The 16,351-nt window shown below is 37.1% G+C and overlaps 1 protein-coding gene across 5 annotated transcripts in view; it reads left to right on the forward strand.

Moving 5' to 3' along the window:
* The window catches only part of Slimp (Seryl-tRNA synthetase-like insect mitochondrial protein), a 40,765-nt gene that overhangs the window by 15,764 nt on the left and 8,650 nt on the right, over nt 1-16,351 (forward strand). For all 5 annotated transcript variants that reach the window (XR_013879405.1, XR_013879406.1, XR_013879407.1 and 2 more), the window contains exons 5-9: nt 7,863-7,946; nt 9,107-9,209; nt 9,520-9,706; nt 11,679-11,769; nt 12,626-12,679. Coding sequence is in view for 1 of the 5 variants with exons in the window: in XM_080160056.1 (XP_080016182.1) it covers nt 7,863-7,946; nt 9,107-9,209; nt 9,520-9,706; nt 11,679-11,769; nt 12,626-12,679 (519 nt within the window). In the remaining 4 variants the exon portion in view is untranslated. The remainder of the gene's footprint in view (nt 1-7,862; nt 7,947-9,106; nt 9,210-9,519; nt 9,707-11,678; nt 11,770-12,625; nt 12,680-16,351) is intronic.

The raw sequence follows: 16,351 nt of genomic DNA on the forward strand, positions 1-16,351 counted from the left end.
GAAATCAATATATCAAAAATCAGATCAATCGGATGATTAGATCACATAAAGATGGTTGTTAAAAAAGTAAAAAAATCGACATGTTTAAAATGGACGTACGGACATTCTGGTAATAATTATAGAGTTGCTACGCTTTTGAAATCGTACCTGACTATTGAAGGAATCATCCTCTTGCTTTTTGGGGGAAGGATTTTTTCTAGGGTGATTTCTTTTGGGAGGGTGGTTGAAAACCTTCCCTAAACGTACAAGAAGCTTCACTGAAAAAGGAGAACCATATCGGTTCATCGGTTATCGTGATCCTTCTCTTCAGACAAAAAAAGGTTTTTACTTTATATAATAGAATATTTTAGTAAAGGATTTGCTTAAGGAAAATTTAAAGGCAAAGCATTATGCTTTACTAGTGGCTGTGCCTCTGTATTTGAAGATGGAAAAAATAGAAATTTGACATCTTAAACCATCCCTAGACCTATGTAAAGCTTCCCTAAAAAGGAGAACTCAACCAGTTTAAAAGTTGTTGAAATTTATGCTTCTGACAGAAAATCTTATTACTTTATATAATAGGATATTTTTTAGGCTAATTTTTAAAAAGTTTTACCTTAAGATACAAACAAAAACCAAGCTTTTTTACAGCTTTTTAGTGTTTCTCAGCCAACAGCCAGCTAGAATATGATGTCCTTAATCCATTCCTTTCCCTTATATACTCAAATAAAACTTTTGATATTAGTCATATTTTTAAACGCACAATCTCTAGACCTCTTTCAGACATGCATCAAATGTCAAAAACTCTTTTTGTCTGGGGGAGGGGAATGGGGGGGGGGGGGGGGGGTCTGTGGGGTACGCGCAAACGATGGTATAGGTAGGATTTTTTGGTTTGTTCATTTTTTTTTCTTTTCCACAGAATTTTGAATTTTCTCCCGCACTGCCGCTAAATTTTGGGTTCAAGGACATGGAAAAGATCACATAAAAAGATTGAAACTCTTCTAAAATCAATTGTTTATGCTTTGCGCCACGGTTTTTGGTTATTGGTTCTTAAAATCCAGGTAAATTTGAAAACTATATTTTAGGGGACTAATTGCCCCTACCTCGCCTCCCCCCCGAGAAAATCAGGGGTAAAAATTTTGGTGGGGATATGAAACAACTTTTGTCTATTTTATCCTTCCCAATTAAAAAGCTTGGGCATCCTTGTTTAGTACATACATAATGTTTCGGAGTAAACAAATAAATCATGTTAGATTTTTATTTGTGTTTCTTTATCGGTGTTGCGTGTATAGTCTGTATAACAACAATTGGGCTTTACCATAGAGTAAATATTCAAGAGTTGCAAAGTTTTCCAAAATTTAAATTCAAATTGACCGTGTAACTTTATGAAAAATATAATAAATATTAGTGCATAAGACAATATATATAAATCCTATACTTAAATCCAAACTTTTCTCGAAATTATTGTAGCTGACATTTCTATTGATAATTTTTGCCCCAACTCAGATTCTAATTTGCAAATGGTTTTTCTAATTTCCAACGAAAAATAGATAACTTTAAACACACGAAACCTAGGCATTGATTTATATTTTTCCACCATTAAAAAAAACCCTGCCCCGTGTAACTTTTAATTTATTTCATACTAGTAGAGGGGATATTTTGTGCTCAGACAGAAAACTAACAGACATGTTCCACTTTATACTATTCGGGAGGTCAAGTATTATCTTGAGCATGTATCTTATTAAATATGTTTACTAAGAAGTTTTCGTGGAAGATTTGTCGCACACCCGGTAGATAAACATTACATGCTTAGTTGTTTAATAGATGTATTACCCTAGATGCTGAGTAAAACATATAATCCGTTCAATTTAAAAAGGAAGGTTATTGATTGTTAATGTTGACTTAAAACGTATCTAATAATAAAGTGACAAGTTACCAAAAGCTAATTTTTTTCCTAATAAATTCAACTAATTAAAGCTGACTTTTTGTATGAATAGATTTTTTTTTAAATTCCTTCTAGTACCAAAATGTACACTATCTAACCAAATATAATTGTTGGATTGTGTCTAAACTGCTTTCCCATTGGCCCAAATAAGGGATTGAGGATCGAGACATTCTATATTTATTTGTTGTTACTATGCAGCTGCATCTAGATGAACTTTGAAAGTGTATCGGACGATTTCAAAATTAACCGAGATCACATAAACTTGTATCTTTTCAACTTTTAATAAATAGTTTAAAGTGGGTGTGAACGTAAAAATTTTTCATCTGATTATCAAATCTTAACATTTTCTAAGCACATTTCACTACACTGATCAACCAAAAACATTCTATTAACAAAAATATCCAGGAAGAATGCCTTGATTTTAGGTTGAGGCGGGGCTAAACCGGTAATTTTTTCGGGTATTTGAAAAAAAATGGGGTAAATATTTATTTAGTCCGAAAAATTTTTCCCCAATCTTGGACATAGTAAAAATCGGCGGAAAAAGCCTTTTTTTAGGAAACGAGAGATTTCCATATCTTTGAGATTATATGAATAAGATGATGTTAAGGTTTGATAATCTGATGAGAAATTTTCTCGTTCACAGTTCCTTTTAATCGTTTCGTTCATGGTTCCATAAATGGATATGTTATTATTTGGATGATGCATCAGATTTTTATGTAGTTTTGATAAATTGATGCTGAAATTTAGATATCACCCATCTAGCTCCTTTACCCCATCCACTCTCCTCCTACTGGATTAACAAACTGACCAATAAATGAGGTCAATGAAAATTAAATTGACGGCAAATTTTCCCCTGTCAATATATTCACGTATATCCTATATCCATTTTTCCACGTTACATTCATATGGACTAAAAGTCATTTAAATATATCATATATGGCCTTTTTAAGCAAATAAGTGTATCGAATTTTAAAAGCCACTATTTAAAAATTAATGAAATAAAAGCCATAAAAGTTTATGACAGTTAAAAGAAAAACGGAGTTCTTTTATTTTATATGTAAAAGCGACTACGCCCCTAGAGGCAGGTTAAGTGGTTAAGCGAGATCCTTCGGTACACACATACAGACACAGATCCTGTTATTTTTATATAGGATAAATGGTCAATGACCGCAACAACATAAAAAATATTTACGTATAAAGATATCTTTTGATATTAATAAGATTAAATTGTCATGTATTGTTTTAAATTTTAGGATATCATTGTCTTACTTTTGAGTAAAGAAAATATTTTAAGCAATAATATCGTGTACGTTAGTTCGGTGAAAAAATTCTCTTTTATCAAAAGGGGGGAGGCGGATGTGCCACTTTTTGATACAAAAATTAAAACGTGCATGATCTCAGCCAATAAAAGTGTTACAGCTATAAGATTCGGCACAGCAATTGCTTTTGTGGAGAACAATATGGAACAGTGAAGACATGGCGGCGGAACCGCTGCTCCCGCCGAAAACCGCCGTTTCCCGCCGAATTTTTTTTTTTGCCTTTTCTCGCCATAATAGACAATTTTCAATCATCGGAGATAAACTTTTTTTTATAAAAAAAATTCCCTTATATTTTCACTTGACACTTGTAAGATTTTACACTTGCAATTTTAAAAAAAAATATTGACATGTTTGAAATATTACGAGTGTCACGTGAAAATATAAGGGAGATTTTTATAAGAAAAAAAATTACAGATGATTGAGAACTGTCTAATTTGACGAAAAAAAGGCAAAAAAAATTCGGCTGGAAAAGGCGTTTTTCGGCGGAAGTGGCGGTGCAGCCGCCGTTTCTTCAAAATTCCATACTGTTCTTCACAAAAGCAACTGCTGTGCCGAATTTAAGAGCTGTAACTCTTTTGTGGGTTGAGATTATGCGCGTTTCACTTTTGGTTTCAAAAAGTGGCACATCCGCCTCCCCCCTTTGGACTATAATATGAATATATTAATTATTGTTTAGATGATTATCTAATATTTATGAATTGTGGTCCGTGACAGATACCTTTTATTGTTAATCTATAAATGTTAGAATTGTCCTATAAATCTTAAACTCAGCTTGAGGATTCGTGCAACAGTTAATAACGATTAAGGAAGCCGACACTCTACAAGTATTAATGTCGTTTGCCTTACCTTCTAGTTTTAGAGTACATAGTTATGATGTTATCATCCTTGTTGAGTTGATAGCGTAAACTAAAATATGCAGTTCTTTTTTCTTTTTACCAAGAAGCGTTTGACATGAAGCTGGCATGAGCATTTTGAATTCTTAGAAAAATTCAAAATATGTCTGAAAATTGAATATATTTGAGACGGGGGGAAATGTATTCATGTGCAGCGTAATTTTGACAAATACTAGGTACAACAAATACGCAATTCTTTTTTTGTAGTTATCAAGAAGCGTTTCTAGAGGCTTTTTAGGACTTCTCAAAAAAAAAATCCAGTAGATTAGTTTTGACAATCAAACGTTTTGCATTTTGTCTGATAGTTTCGTTTACAGGGGTTTTGCCAATTTAAATTTTATGGGAGTGTTACTGTTACACCCCCCCCCCCCATGTGTACGATACAACAGATCTCGGAAACAACGCTGTGCTCTTTTTTATTGAAGATACTAAGGGGGGGGGGGGGAAGTTTTGCCACTTTCGCGTAAACAGTGTTCTGTGGACTAAGTATTGATTTTAGATTATAGGTTATTTGGGATAAAAGTTTACTTTTGGTTAGTACTTCACGTATTTTTAATCATTTTTTGGATAACCCCAACCCCTAGCCCCCCGGGGCTCAAAATCCCCCTAAAAATGAACCTAACCTTAATTTTCTCAGGAACCATTTGACCTAAAGAGATGATTTCTTAAACTTAAGCTTTTATGCTTATAAACTAACTTCTGATTTAGAAGTCACCCCCCTGCCACCAACCCCCTTGCCCTCCGGGGCTCAAAAAAACCCCTAAAAATTAACCTAACCTTAATTTTCTCAGGAACCATTTGACCAACAGAGATGATTTCTTAAACTCAAGCTTTTATGCTTATAAACTAACTTCTAGTTTAGAAGTCACCCCCCTGCCGGGGGGCAAGGGGTTGGCGGCAGGGGGGCTATTTCTAAACTTAAACTTAGTTCATAAGCATAAAAGCTTAAGTTTAAGAAATCATCTCTATTGGACAAATAGTTCCTGAGAAAATTAAGGTTAGGTTCATTTTTAGGGTTTTTTGAGCCCCGGGGGGCTAGGGGTTGGCGGCAGGGGGGCGACTTCTAAACTTAAACTTAGTTTATAAGCATAAAAGCTTAAGTTTAAGAAATCATCTCTATTGGTAAAATGGTTCCTGAGAAAATTAAGGTTAGGTTCATTTTTAGGGTGTTTTTGAGCCCCGGAGGGCTAGGGGTTGGTGGCAGGGGGCTGACTTCTAAACTAGAAGTTAGTTTATAAGCATAAAAGCTTAAGTTTAAGAAATCATCTCTGTTGGTGAAATGGTTCCTGAGAAAATTAAGGTTAGGTTCATTTTTAGGTTTTTTTTTGAGCCCCGGAGGGCTAGGGGTTGGTGGCAGGGGGGTGACTTCTAAATCAGAAGTTACTTTATAAGCATAAAAGCTTCAGTTTAAGAAATCATCTCTGTTGGTCAAATGGTTCCTGAGAAAATTAAGGTTAGGTTCATTTTTAGGGTTTTTTGAGCCCCGGAGGGCTAGGGGTTGGTGGCAGGGGGGGTGAATTCTAAATCAGAAGTTAGTTTATAAGCATAAAAGCTTTAGTTTAAGAAATCATCTCTGTTGGTCAAATGTTTCCTGAGAAAATTAAGGTTAGGTTCATTTTTAGGGTTTTTTGAGCCCCGGAGGGCTAGGGGTTGGTGGCAGGGGGGTGACTTCTAAATCAGAAGTTAGTTTACAAGCATAAAAGCTCAAGTTTAAGAAATCATCTTTTTTGGTCAAATGGTTCCTGAGAAAATTAAGGTTAGGTTCATTTTTAGGGGGATTTTGAGCCCCGGGGGGCTAGGGGGTGGGGTTATCCAAAAAATGATTAAAAATACGATAAGTACTAACCAAAAGTAAACTTTTATCCTAAATAACCTATAATCTAAAATCAATACCTAGTCCACAGAACACTGTTTACGCGAAAGTGGCAAAACTTCCCCCCCCCCCCCCCTTATTTCTGTTATCTATAAAGTACAACAAAAGTTAAAGAAGTATTAAAGATGTGCAAATAATCATTTACAAATTCACATAATCACAAAAAAAATTTCAATTACATGTTCAGTTGTCATAAGAATTAGTAATAGTAGGCCGGGGTATGACTTTTGCCAGTAAACAGGAGCAACTCATTATCATACAGTTGGGATTTCAGTCAAGGAGTCCGGTAGACGTTACTAAAACTAATAAGTCCCAGCAATGCTTTCAGTTAAAATGAAAGATGTCCTAAGGTTTTCGATAAATTCAAATAGGAACTCGAATAATAGGATATAATTATAATAGTTATTTCTTTCATCGTATAATATCCAGCTTTCTACGAATAAAAAAGTGTAAAATCATAAGATTAAAACCAGTTTTAATCTTATAATTGTACATTCTATATCCGCGGGAAGCCGTTTATAATACGATGAAAGAAATAACTATTATCTTTTTTTTTAGTTGATTATTTATGCTTTGCTTTTATGGTTGTTGGCTCTCCTTGTTTATGCGATATTTATATTCCAATAAGCTGATAAACTAATCCTTCATTATAACTTTGAAAAGTTTAAAATAAAGTGGAGATTAAAGTAATGTTTTTAAACATGTGACTGATGGGTAGATAGATAGATCTCTACCAAGGGTTTATCAGTTAAGCAGCGTTGCGGAGCCGTTTGATTTTGGTGTGGCCCCGGCTCCGACCTAAAATCAAGAAAAACTCAACATATTTTTTTTTCTCCCCACGTCTATTTTTTACTTTTGAAGTTTTTAAAAGTTCAATTTTTGATAAAAATGGACTTGAAAAACTTAAAAGTGGCATTTGAACATGACAAAACAGAGTTACCAAATTATAATCAATAAAAAATCTCTTTACTTAGCTAACCCGGAGCCGGAGCCGTTTTTAACTACGGCTCCGGCTTCACAACGCTGCTGTTAAAAGCAGTGGCATGCAAAGTAATTTATCAGGGAGGCTTGAAACCTTAAGGGGGTGATTAATGAAGGTTCTTTCTAACCACTCTATTTTGTGTATCATCTTCAGTGATGTAAATCAATTTAACAGCCATTGTCTTATCCCTTTAGATCCCTGGTCAAAATCAGTGTCTGTCTAGCCTTTCCATTAATTAAAACACGTGCACTTCTCTTTTATGCTCAAATAAAACTGTGAGAATAGTTATTTATCGCATTGTATTATAGACAGCTTTTCGCGGATTTTAAAAGGAAAAATTATAATAATAAAACAAGTTTTGTTAGCCCCAAGGTGCCGAAAAAATCTGCTATTGTATGAATTTTATTTTAATATTCGTGTAAAAGTGTCTGAAATATGATGCTTTACATGATTTTTAGTATGGCTGAGATCCGGTTCTAATCTAAGTTCTAAATATCTATCATAAAAATAAATAGAGAGCTTAATGTGGGTCAGGTTTTAAGTTATATTAAAATTACTTGTTAGAAAATTGCAGTTAAATTATTCTAAACCCTTTCTCAGCCTCAATATGGAAAATTTTTACAAGTGATTCAAAATTGTTTTTGTAAAAATTCTCTAAAATCACATAAAAATCAACAATAATAAAACAAAATCTTATGTTAATAACCCTTTTATAATTTTATTAATTTTTGTATATTTTTTTATGCGATGTTGGAAGATTTTTCATAAAAATAATTTTGCCCTAAGAATCTACTTATGTTTACTTTAATTTTCTTATCCCTAATGAATTTGTTGAATGATGTGATAACTCATTTGAATAAATATTTTCCAGGAACGTAAGAGCCTCCAAGAAGAATTAAAATCAAATAAGAATTTAGAAGAACAACAAAGAGAAAGAATTAAATTAAGAATACAGGTAATGCTAAAAAGTATTGTATTTTATTCTTCCAGTTCAATTTTTTTGTTAAGAAACTTTAAACTTCTTAAAATATCCCAAAATCTGTCCTAAATTATAAACCTTAAGTTAAAGTAACAGGATTGCTGTTTGTCTGTTCAATAGGATCTTGCTAACCACTGTGCCAATATCTTTCTCCTTTACAATGTACCTTGTCATAGGGAAGGTTAATACCTATTTTTATAAATAAAAATCAATTCTACAATCAAATGACTCTCCCAAATTTTTTTTTAAAAATCTTTTTTTTTTCTTAAATTGACATCAACCCCCCATCCCCCACACCTGAAACTTTTAGAGGCCTCCAAGGGCGAATCTGCAAGTTATTAATAAGCTTTTGAAAAATGTATTTGGTCAAATATGACAAGAAAAGGCAAAAATATCTGCGGGAGATATCAATGGTGAAAAAACGGATGTTGAATGCCTTGCTTTTTTGCCTTCTTGTTTTACATTTGAAATGTTTGTACTATGGCTGCAATGCAAAAATGCAGGGATATTGTTTATTGCGGCAAAATATTTCATTTATTTTCGCCCTCCTGGTTTTTACCCGAAGGAGGATGAAAAAATTTGAAATATTTTTTTATGTAATCGTTAGGTACCTACCTAATTTATTCATTTTTTTATTCCTCCCAATATTTTTGAGTTTTTTCTACCAATATGTGGGAAAAAATGTTTTAAGAACTCTTCTTTTTTATTATTTTTTTCTCCCTCTTACATGTTCTTTATTCCCCCGCCTCTTTAGCAGGGGATCCCATAAGAATATACACCCCTGCAAATATGCACAAGAATGTTTCTAAAGTAAACTTAAGATAATGCAAATTAAATGACAAACAGTTTTAGTATGCAATGCATCAACTTTTTTTTATAGGAAAAATATAACCAAGAATATTTTTTTTTCATAAAAGTGTAGCAACAACAAACAACAATTAAAGTAAAAATAAAGCAGCAATATGAACTTAACTAGGGTATAAACAATTGATATGGATTCACCATTCTACAAAATAGCTTTGTTACACCTTGGTTAGGCTTTTACTCGGGTTGAATTCCCCCAATTTTTAAAGGCTTTCATTCAGTCAGTTAGTTACCCTATTAAAAATAACTCCATAAAAACTCATAACAATTAGGAGCTAAAAGATGAAATCGAGGCAACTAATTCGAATATATGGAGCTTGGAAGATTCAGCAATTCTTGAGTTTATAAATCTTCCTAATTGTGGAAAATTAACAGGTATACTTTAAAATATTTCATTATCACTACATTTTTTTTTGTTTAATTTTGTTGTAGTTTCTTTTAGTAATGAATGTATACCTTTTAATCAATCTAATTCTTTACTTAATCCATCTTTAAAAGTAGTTTTGATATACCTAGGATTGTAAAAAAAGATTCCATGGAAAGAAAACTGTGAATTATTAAGAAATTGGCCCCGCAGGATTAGAGCCCCCCCCCCCCCGCAGAGGCTAGAAATAGAAGAAAAGCTACTGTGAAAATATGACGAAATCCGCTACTTCGTTTTCTATCCATGATCCTTATTTTTTAGTATTCGAGGATGAAATAATTTCAACAGTGGAGTCAGAAAAGATAAGACAAACCAAAGACGACATTCAGACAAAGGAAGACGACCTTCTGACCTATAACCAGCTGATATCACGCTACAAGCTGTTGGAATACTCTAATAACAGCCACACAGCTGTTTATCTTTATTCGCATCTGGCCAAAACTGAGCTTAGGAAAGGATTATTATGGTGCTTATTTGGATAAGAAAAGTAAAGTGCACTAAATGTTCAGCCAAAAAAGTGCAACAGTACTTTCTTGGCAGTTACTTTTATACTATAGTCTTTACTAGCGACTACGCCCCTAGAGATTGTAGTTTTAAAAAGAAAAAATTGAAAAATTTTTGTTGGGGTCATCGTTGTCTAGGGGTAATTTCTCTTGGGTGGGTGCTGTTACCTTTCCCCAAATTAGTTTAGTTACAAACCTTCCTAGGACCTATGAGAAGCTAAAATAAAAAGTAGAACCATATCGGTTTAGTAGTTAGCGAGATCCTTCGGTACACATACATACACACACAGACAAAGATCCTTTTAGTTTATTATACGGATATGTACTATTTTCATGGAACTCGCACATTAGATAATAAGATTAAGTATAAAGTGAGGGCGTTGCTACAAAAGACCAACTCTACAAAAGAGCAACGCCTACAAAAGACCAACTCTACAAAAGACCAACGCCTACAAAAGACCAACACTACAAAAGACCAACGCCTACAAAAGACCAATAAATATATATTGTTATATAAACATGAAATAAAGGTCATGGCCGCAGCGCTCGGCCCCCTGGCCTGCCTAGCCGCGGGCGCTCGGCCCTCTAGCCTATAACCTAACCTAACATAAAAATTGTAAAAACAATATTAAAAAATTGTAAAAACAATAATAAAAATTGTAAAAATCTACCAACCACTTTTTGTAAAATCCATGAAATTCCAAACCACCTATGTATTAACAGTTAAGAATATTTTTCTTAAATATATGTCCTGGGGCTAACATAGGTTAGGTTAGGTTAGGTTATAGGCTAGGGGGCCGAGCGCCGCGGCTAGGCAGGTCAGGTACACTATTTGCAGCTATAGACCTTCCAGCTCTACGATTTTTTGTAGGCGTTGGTCTTTTGTAGGCGTTGGTCTTTTGTAGGCGTTGGTCTTTTGTAGTGTTGGTCTTTTGTAGGCGTTGGTCTTTTGTAGAACCGACTAGTTGGTCATTTGTAGGCGTTGGTCTTTTGTAGCAACTCCTAAAGTGAGGTTTGAAAACTTAAATTGATATGAGACATTTCCATTAAAATTGTAAGCAAGTTTTATAACATGTTAACTCTTGTTAAAAATAGTTGAAGATAATTAAACTCTTCAATATTACAAATTGAAAACATCAATCAGAGATCGTACTTTCATTATTTCTACAAACTCAACTTAACATGGACATAACATTTTCAGAAAGATATTTTTTCTGAGTAAGACGTTACAAAGTCGGTGGCTTTTGCGTGTTTGTAAAAAAAGGAAAAGGTCCTTAAAGGGCCGTATCCTAGGACTTTAGAATTTGTTCCAAACTGGACTTATTTTTTGAAGCCTTAGAAAAACAATGTAAAGATGGTTTTAATAAAATAGGCCTTAAGACATTTTATTTAGTAAGTGTTAAAGATTGCGCGCTTAAACTTTCACAACGCTAGCAACTTTTCATTAAACAGAAGATTGATTCTGCCAATACTTTCATGATCAGTCCTTCCAATCTGGAGACCCGTCTACCTGTCCATTGACAGTTTACATTTTCACTCATCATAGTGCCCCTAAAAATCGATCAATCAAGGACACTAAAGACGAAAGAGAGGGCTGGTATCTTAGGGTTAGAAAGTACTGCACTGCGCTACTTAACAATAAAAGGGAATACTAGCTTTCACAAAATTCCGTAAAGTTGTGAGTAAGATTCCAGTCAAATGCGCGTATTAGGTCAAACTGTTTTTAAATATGCGTTTAATTATACTATCTTATGCGTCTGGTCAACAATAAGAACAGTTAGACTTAATAAGCGCAATTGACTGGAGGCTCACAATTTTACAGTTTATCGCGAAAGCTACTATTACCTTTGTCTATTATTATTAATTTATTAATGGAAATATTGTAAATAATTGGACCATAATATTATTGAAATGTACTAGTATCAGCATGAAAGTTCAAAACAGACTTATACAGGAAAATTTTGAACAATTTTCTAATCCGGATTTTGTAACCAGTATAGGGGTTGAGGTAAGTGTTTGTTAGAATCATCCTATCTTTTTCAAATCTTGAATGGAGATTAATTATTAATACTTAATTTATTGAAATTTGTGGTGATTTTGTCGTAGTAGGCTCGGGGTTAACAACAGACAAGGTTAGATATAGAGAAAATGTAGTGGTCATAAAAAGAAAGAATAATATGATATAGAAAATCTCGAAACCTTTATGAGTCCGTAGCCATTTTTTCTTAGTTTGGACCTAGGTAGCACCATGACTATTTAGGTCGAAACCCTTATAAAAATGTATATAAATGTCGTTTGTAGCATTACCGACAGACTGATGCACATATTTAAATCAATCTTAAATATCACTTGAGAAAATCATCTTTTCCCTTAAAAAGTTAAAAATCATCATGTTTAAATGGACGTACGGACATTCTGGTAACGATTATAGAGTTGCTACGCTTTCTAAACCGTACCAAGCTACTACAGAAATCACCATGAAAAGCTTGGAATCGATAGGACAATTGTAACCTGTTTAAATTAACGAAAACATCTAACTGTGACGGACGGACGGACCGACCCTAATTGTATAAAAGCTTCGCTTTAAAAATGGAAAAATATTTTCCAATATGGCTTCTAAATCGATTGATTTCCGCTGGGTTATTACCGGTTCTCACCCATTCTGAAAAAAAACATGTAAAGCATCATTTTACAATTTGCCAAGAATATTAAGATAAAAATCATAAAATTAAGGCCAGTTTTGTTAGAACGGGCTTTCGGACCCTCGGGGCTAACAAAACTGGTTTTAATTAATAATTTTACATTTTAATATCCACGGAAAGCTGTATATATTACCATGCGAAAAAATAACTGTTCCTATTTAGGGCGTTGATGGTGATTCTTTAGAGTCCAATTTACTTCACCTTTCCGCTGCTCAGGTAAACCTTTTAACCATTCAACCATTTAAAAAAAACATTTCTAAATAAAATATGTTTTTTGTTTGTTATAAAATAGAAGCAGGAATAATGAATATCCGCCTCGTGTTTTTTATATTTCCTTTGTTGTCTTTAACAATACTTGGCAATTTTAGTTTAAACTAAAAATAAGTTCATAATTTTTAATTTTTCAATTTCCAGTATAGCTTTGAAACAGAATCCACGAATATTAAAATAAAAAAAAAATTAGTTTTAAAAAGAAAAAAATTTAAAATACTTTTTGGGGGTAGGGGCATTCTTTTTCTAGGGACGATCTCTCTTTTTAAGGGGGATGGTTGTTGTTGTTGTTGTATTGGCTGTTCTTTGTCCGTTTCCGGTCCGGGTTTTCATCAGAAGGATGGTGGGGGGGGGGGGGCTTATGGTGGGGGCTCTGGAGGTGGGCGGAGGAGGGGAGGAAGACTAGTGAAACTTGGATGGGTGGAGAGGAAGGCAGCTACATGGGAGGGATTTTGCCAAAGGTCCATAGGAGTGAGATTTGTGGGATTATTTGGGCAGGAAAAGAGATGTTGGACAGTTTCTGGGGTGGGATTGGCGGGACAGGATGGGCAGTTGGGGGTAAGAGAAGCGTTGATGGAATGGAGGTAGCTTTGGAGTTTAGGACAATAGTTGGATCTTAATTGGGAGAGGATGGTTCTGTAGTGCCTGGGAAGTTGGGTCTCGGAAGGGTTGATGTCAGGGGGGGCGTGGTTGAGGACAGGATTTGGGGGGTAAGAATTTATGGCTTGGGTAACAGCAGAGGTGTGGAGTCTGGAGATTGTGGATTTGTAGTTTGTAGGAAGGAGGGTGTTGTCGGGTGAAAGAAAAGGTTGTAGGGTAGGAAGGAACATGGATTGAAGGGTGGATTTTTTGGATCTAGGGCCAGGGGGGGTTGTGACATTGTGGAAGGATGGATGGGAGGGACGGAGGGAGGAGGCCAGGTACTGGGAACATAAAAGGGAAAGGTGGTTCCGTACTGGTAGGATTTTGGTTTCTTGGTGGAGGTGGCTGATAGGAGATTTTTTAGTGGAACCAGTACAGATGCGGAGGGCTTGGTTTTGGAGGACTTGGAGTTTGTCAATGTTGTTTTTGGAGGTGTTAGGGAACCAAACAGGACAGGCATAGGTGGTGATGGGGCGGAGGAGGGTGTTGTAGGTGGTGAGGAGGGTCTCCTTCTGGTGGCCCCATTTGGTGCCAGCCAGACATTTGAGGATTCTAAGGCGGGAGGAAATTTTTGAGGAAATGGTGGAGACATGGGAACTGAAATTGAAAAAGGTGTCAAAGGTAACTCCAAGGATTTTAGGGGTTTTCTCAAGGGGAAGGTTGGAGCCATTAATTTGGACTTGAGGATGGAGGTTGGATTGGTGTTTGCGGTCGGGAGTAAAGAGGGTGACAGTGGATTTGTTGGGGGCGATGGAGAGGCTGTTGGAGGAGGCCCAGTCAGCGATTGAGGAGAGGTGGGAGTTGATGGATTCAACTGACTGGGGGATGTCAGGAGAGGTGTGAAAGGAGTTAAGGTCGTCGGCATAGAAGGAGGTGAGGGCAGGGGGAATGTGGGGGGCATCTGCTATGTAGAAGTTAAAGAGGACAGGGGAGATAACAGAGCCTTGGGGGACACCAGTGTGGACGATTTTGGGAGAGGCATTGGTGTTTTGGTAGGAACAGAAAGCCATCATGCCACGCAAGTAGCAGGACAGCCATCTGATGATGTTAGGATGAAGGTTGGAGGAGGAGATTTTTTGGAGAAGGAGGTGGATGGGGATGCAGTCAAATGCTTTGGAAAGGTCGATGGAGGCAACAGTTGTGCGGCTGGGAGGGAGGTTTTGATTGAAGCCATTGGCAATGGTGGTGGAAAGGTTGAGAAGGGAGGAGGTGGTGGAGTGGAGGGGTTTAAATCCGTGTTGTGAGGGGTGGGTGGTAAGGGATTGTTTTAGGTAGGGAAGGAGTAGGCGTTCAAGGACTTTTGCAGCAGGACAGAGGAGGGAGATTGGGCGGTAGGAGGTGGAGAGGTCAGGGGGTTTACCAGGTTTGAGGAGGGCAATGATTTTGGATAGTTTCCAAATGGCAGGGATGTTAGCAGCGGAGATGGAGAGGTTGAAAAGTTTAGTGACGTAGGAAATGCCATTTGGACCAAGGTGTTTGAGGTGAAGGATGTTAAGGTTGTCAGTGCCAAGTGCAAAGGAATTGGAGGAATTTTTAATTGCTTCAAGGACAAGGGCAGGGGTGAAAGGTTGGAAGTCTCTGTTAAGGTGGTTACGGCGGCGAATTTTGCGGATGATTTTTCTGGAGAAAGGGTTTGAAGTGTGGCGGGAGACAGAGGTGAATTGACTGGTGAAGGATTCAGCAATGTGGAGGTGGGAGGTGTGGACTTTGTTGTTGTTGAAGGAAATGGGTTGGTTGGAGGGAGGGGAGTTGTTTTTGCCGGAAAGGGATTTGAGGAGGGACCAGAATTTGGAAGGGTTTGTTCTATGGTCATTTTGTGTTGGAATGTTGGTTAACTATTGAGGAGATTTGGTCATTAAGGATTTGGATTTGAGGATCATGGGGGTTGGTTTCTCTTAAGGAGTCTCTGCTGGATGAGGGGTTTAGCAGACTGAGGGAGGGAGGGGTTTTGGTTTTTGATGAAGCCGGCAGGGACAGTGTGTTTGGAGGCAGTTTGAAGGATTTGGCGAAAAGTGGCTTCACCTTGGGAGCAGGAGGAAGGGTCAGGAAGGTCTTCAAAGAGGGTTTCGGTTTCAAGGGTAAAGGTGTCCCAGTCTGCTTTATGGAAGTTGTGGAAGGTTTTAACAGGGCGGGGGGTTCTGGTGATTTCAGGGAGGGAGAGGAGAATGGGGAGGTGATCAGAGCGGAGGGTGGTGAGGGTGTGCCAGGAGAAATCAAGGGCAAGGTGGGCAGAGCATTGGGAAAGGTCAGGGGATGTGGGTTGGCCGTTGGGGGGAAGGCGGGTAGGGGAATCCTCGTTGAGGAGGCAGAGGCTGCTCTCATTGAGAGCTTCCAGCAGAGCCTCCCCACGATTCATGGCAGATTGGTCAAGGGTGATGGAGTTCCAGGCGGGGTTGTGGGCATTGAAGTTACCGACTAGGATAAGGTCATTTGGATTTTCAAAAAGGAGGTTAAAGTCAGGAGTGTATTGTGGGGGGCAGGAGGAGTGTGGGGGGGAGGTAAAGGTTGATGATTTGTAGAGGGGAGCCATTGCGGGAAATTTGGATGCCATCAACCTCAAGGGGGCCATTGGAGAGGTGGTTAAGGTTAAGGTGTGTGAAGGGGATGTCTTCGGCAATGAGGAAGGCTATTCCTCCACCAGGTCGGTCTTGTCGATCCTTCCTGATGAAGTTATAGCCAGGGAGAGGTTTAGGATTGGATTTGCAGGAGAGTTTAGTTTCTTGGAGGCAGGTAATTGGGATGTTAAGGGTTGAAATAAGGTTGTGGAGTTCATCTTGGGTGGTAAGGAGACCATTACAGTTGAATTGGAGGATGAAAGGTTTACCAGGAGGTTTGCGGGGGGCAGGGGTGGGGGGAGGAGGGGGCGGGGGTGTTTGAGGGTGTGGTGGTGATGGAGGTGCTGTTGGGGAAGGTGGGGGAGACGGGGAGTTGGGTGTGGAGGGTGAGGGAGGGGGGGAACAGGAGGGGCATATCCAG

Source organism: Acartia tonsa, chromosome 5 (genome assembly GCF_053477335.1).
Source record: "Acartia tonsa isolate MP-2025a chromosome 5, ASM5347733v1, whole genome shotgun sequence".
In the NCBI taxonomy this organism is placed as follows: Eukaryota; Metazoa; Arthropoda; class Copepoda; order Calanoida; family Acartiidae; genus Acartia; species Acartia tonsa.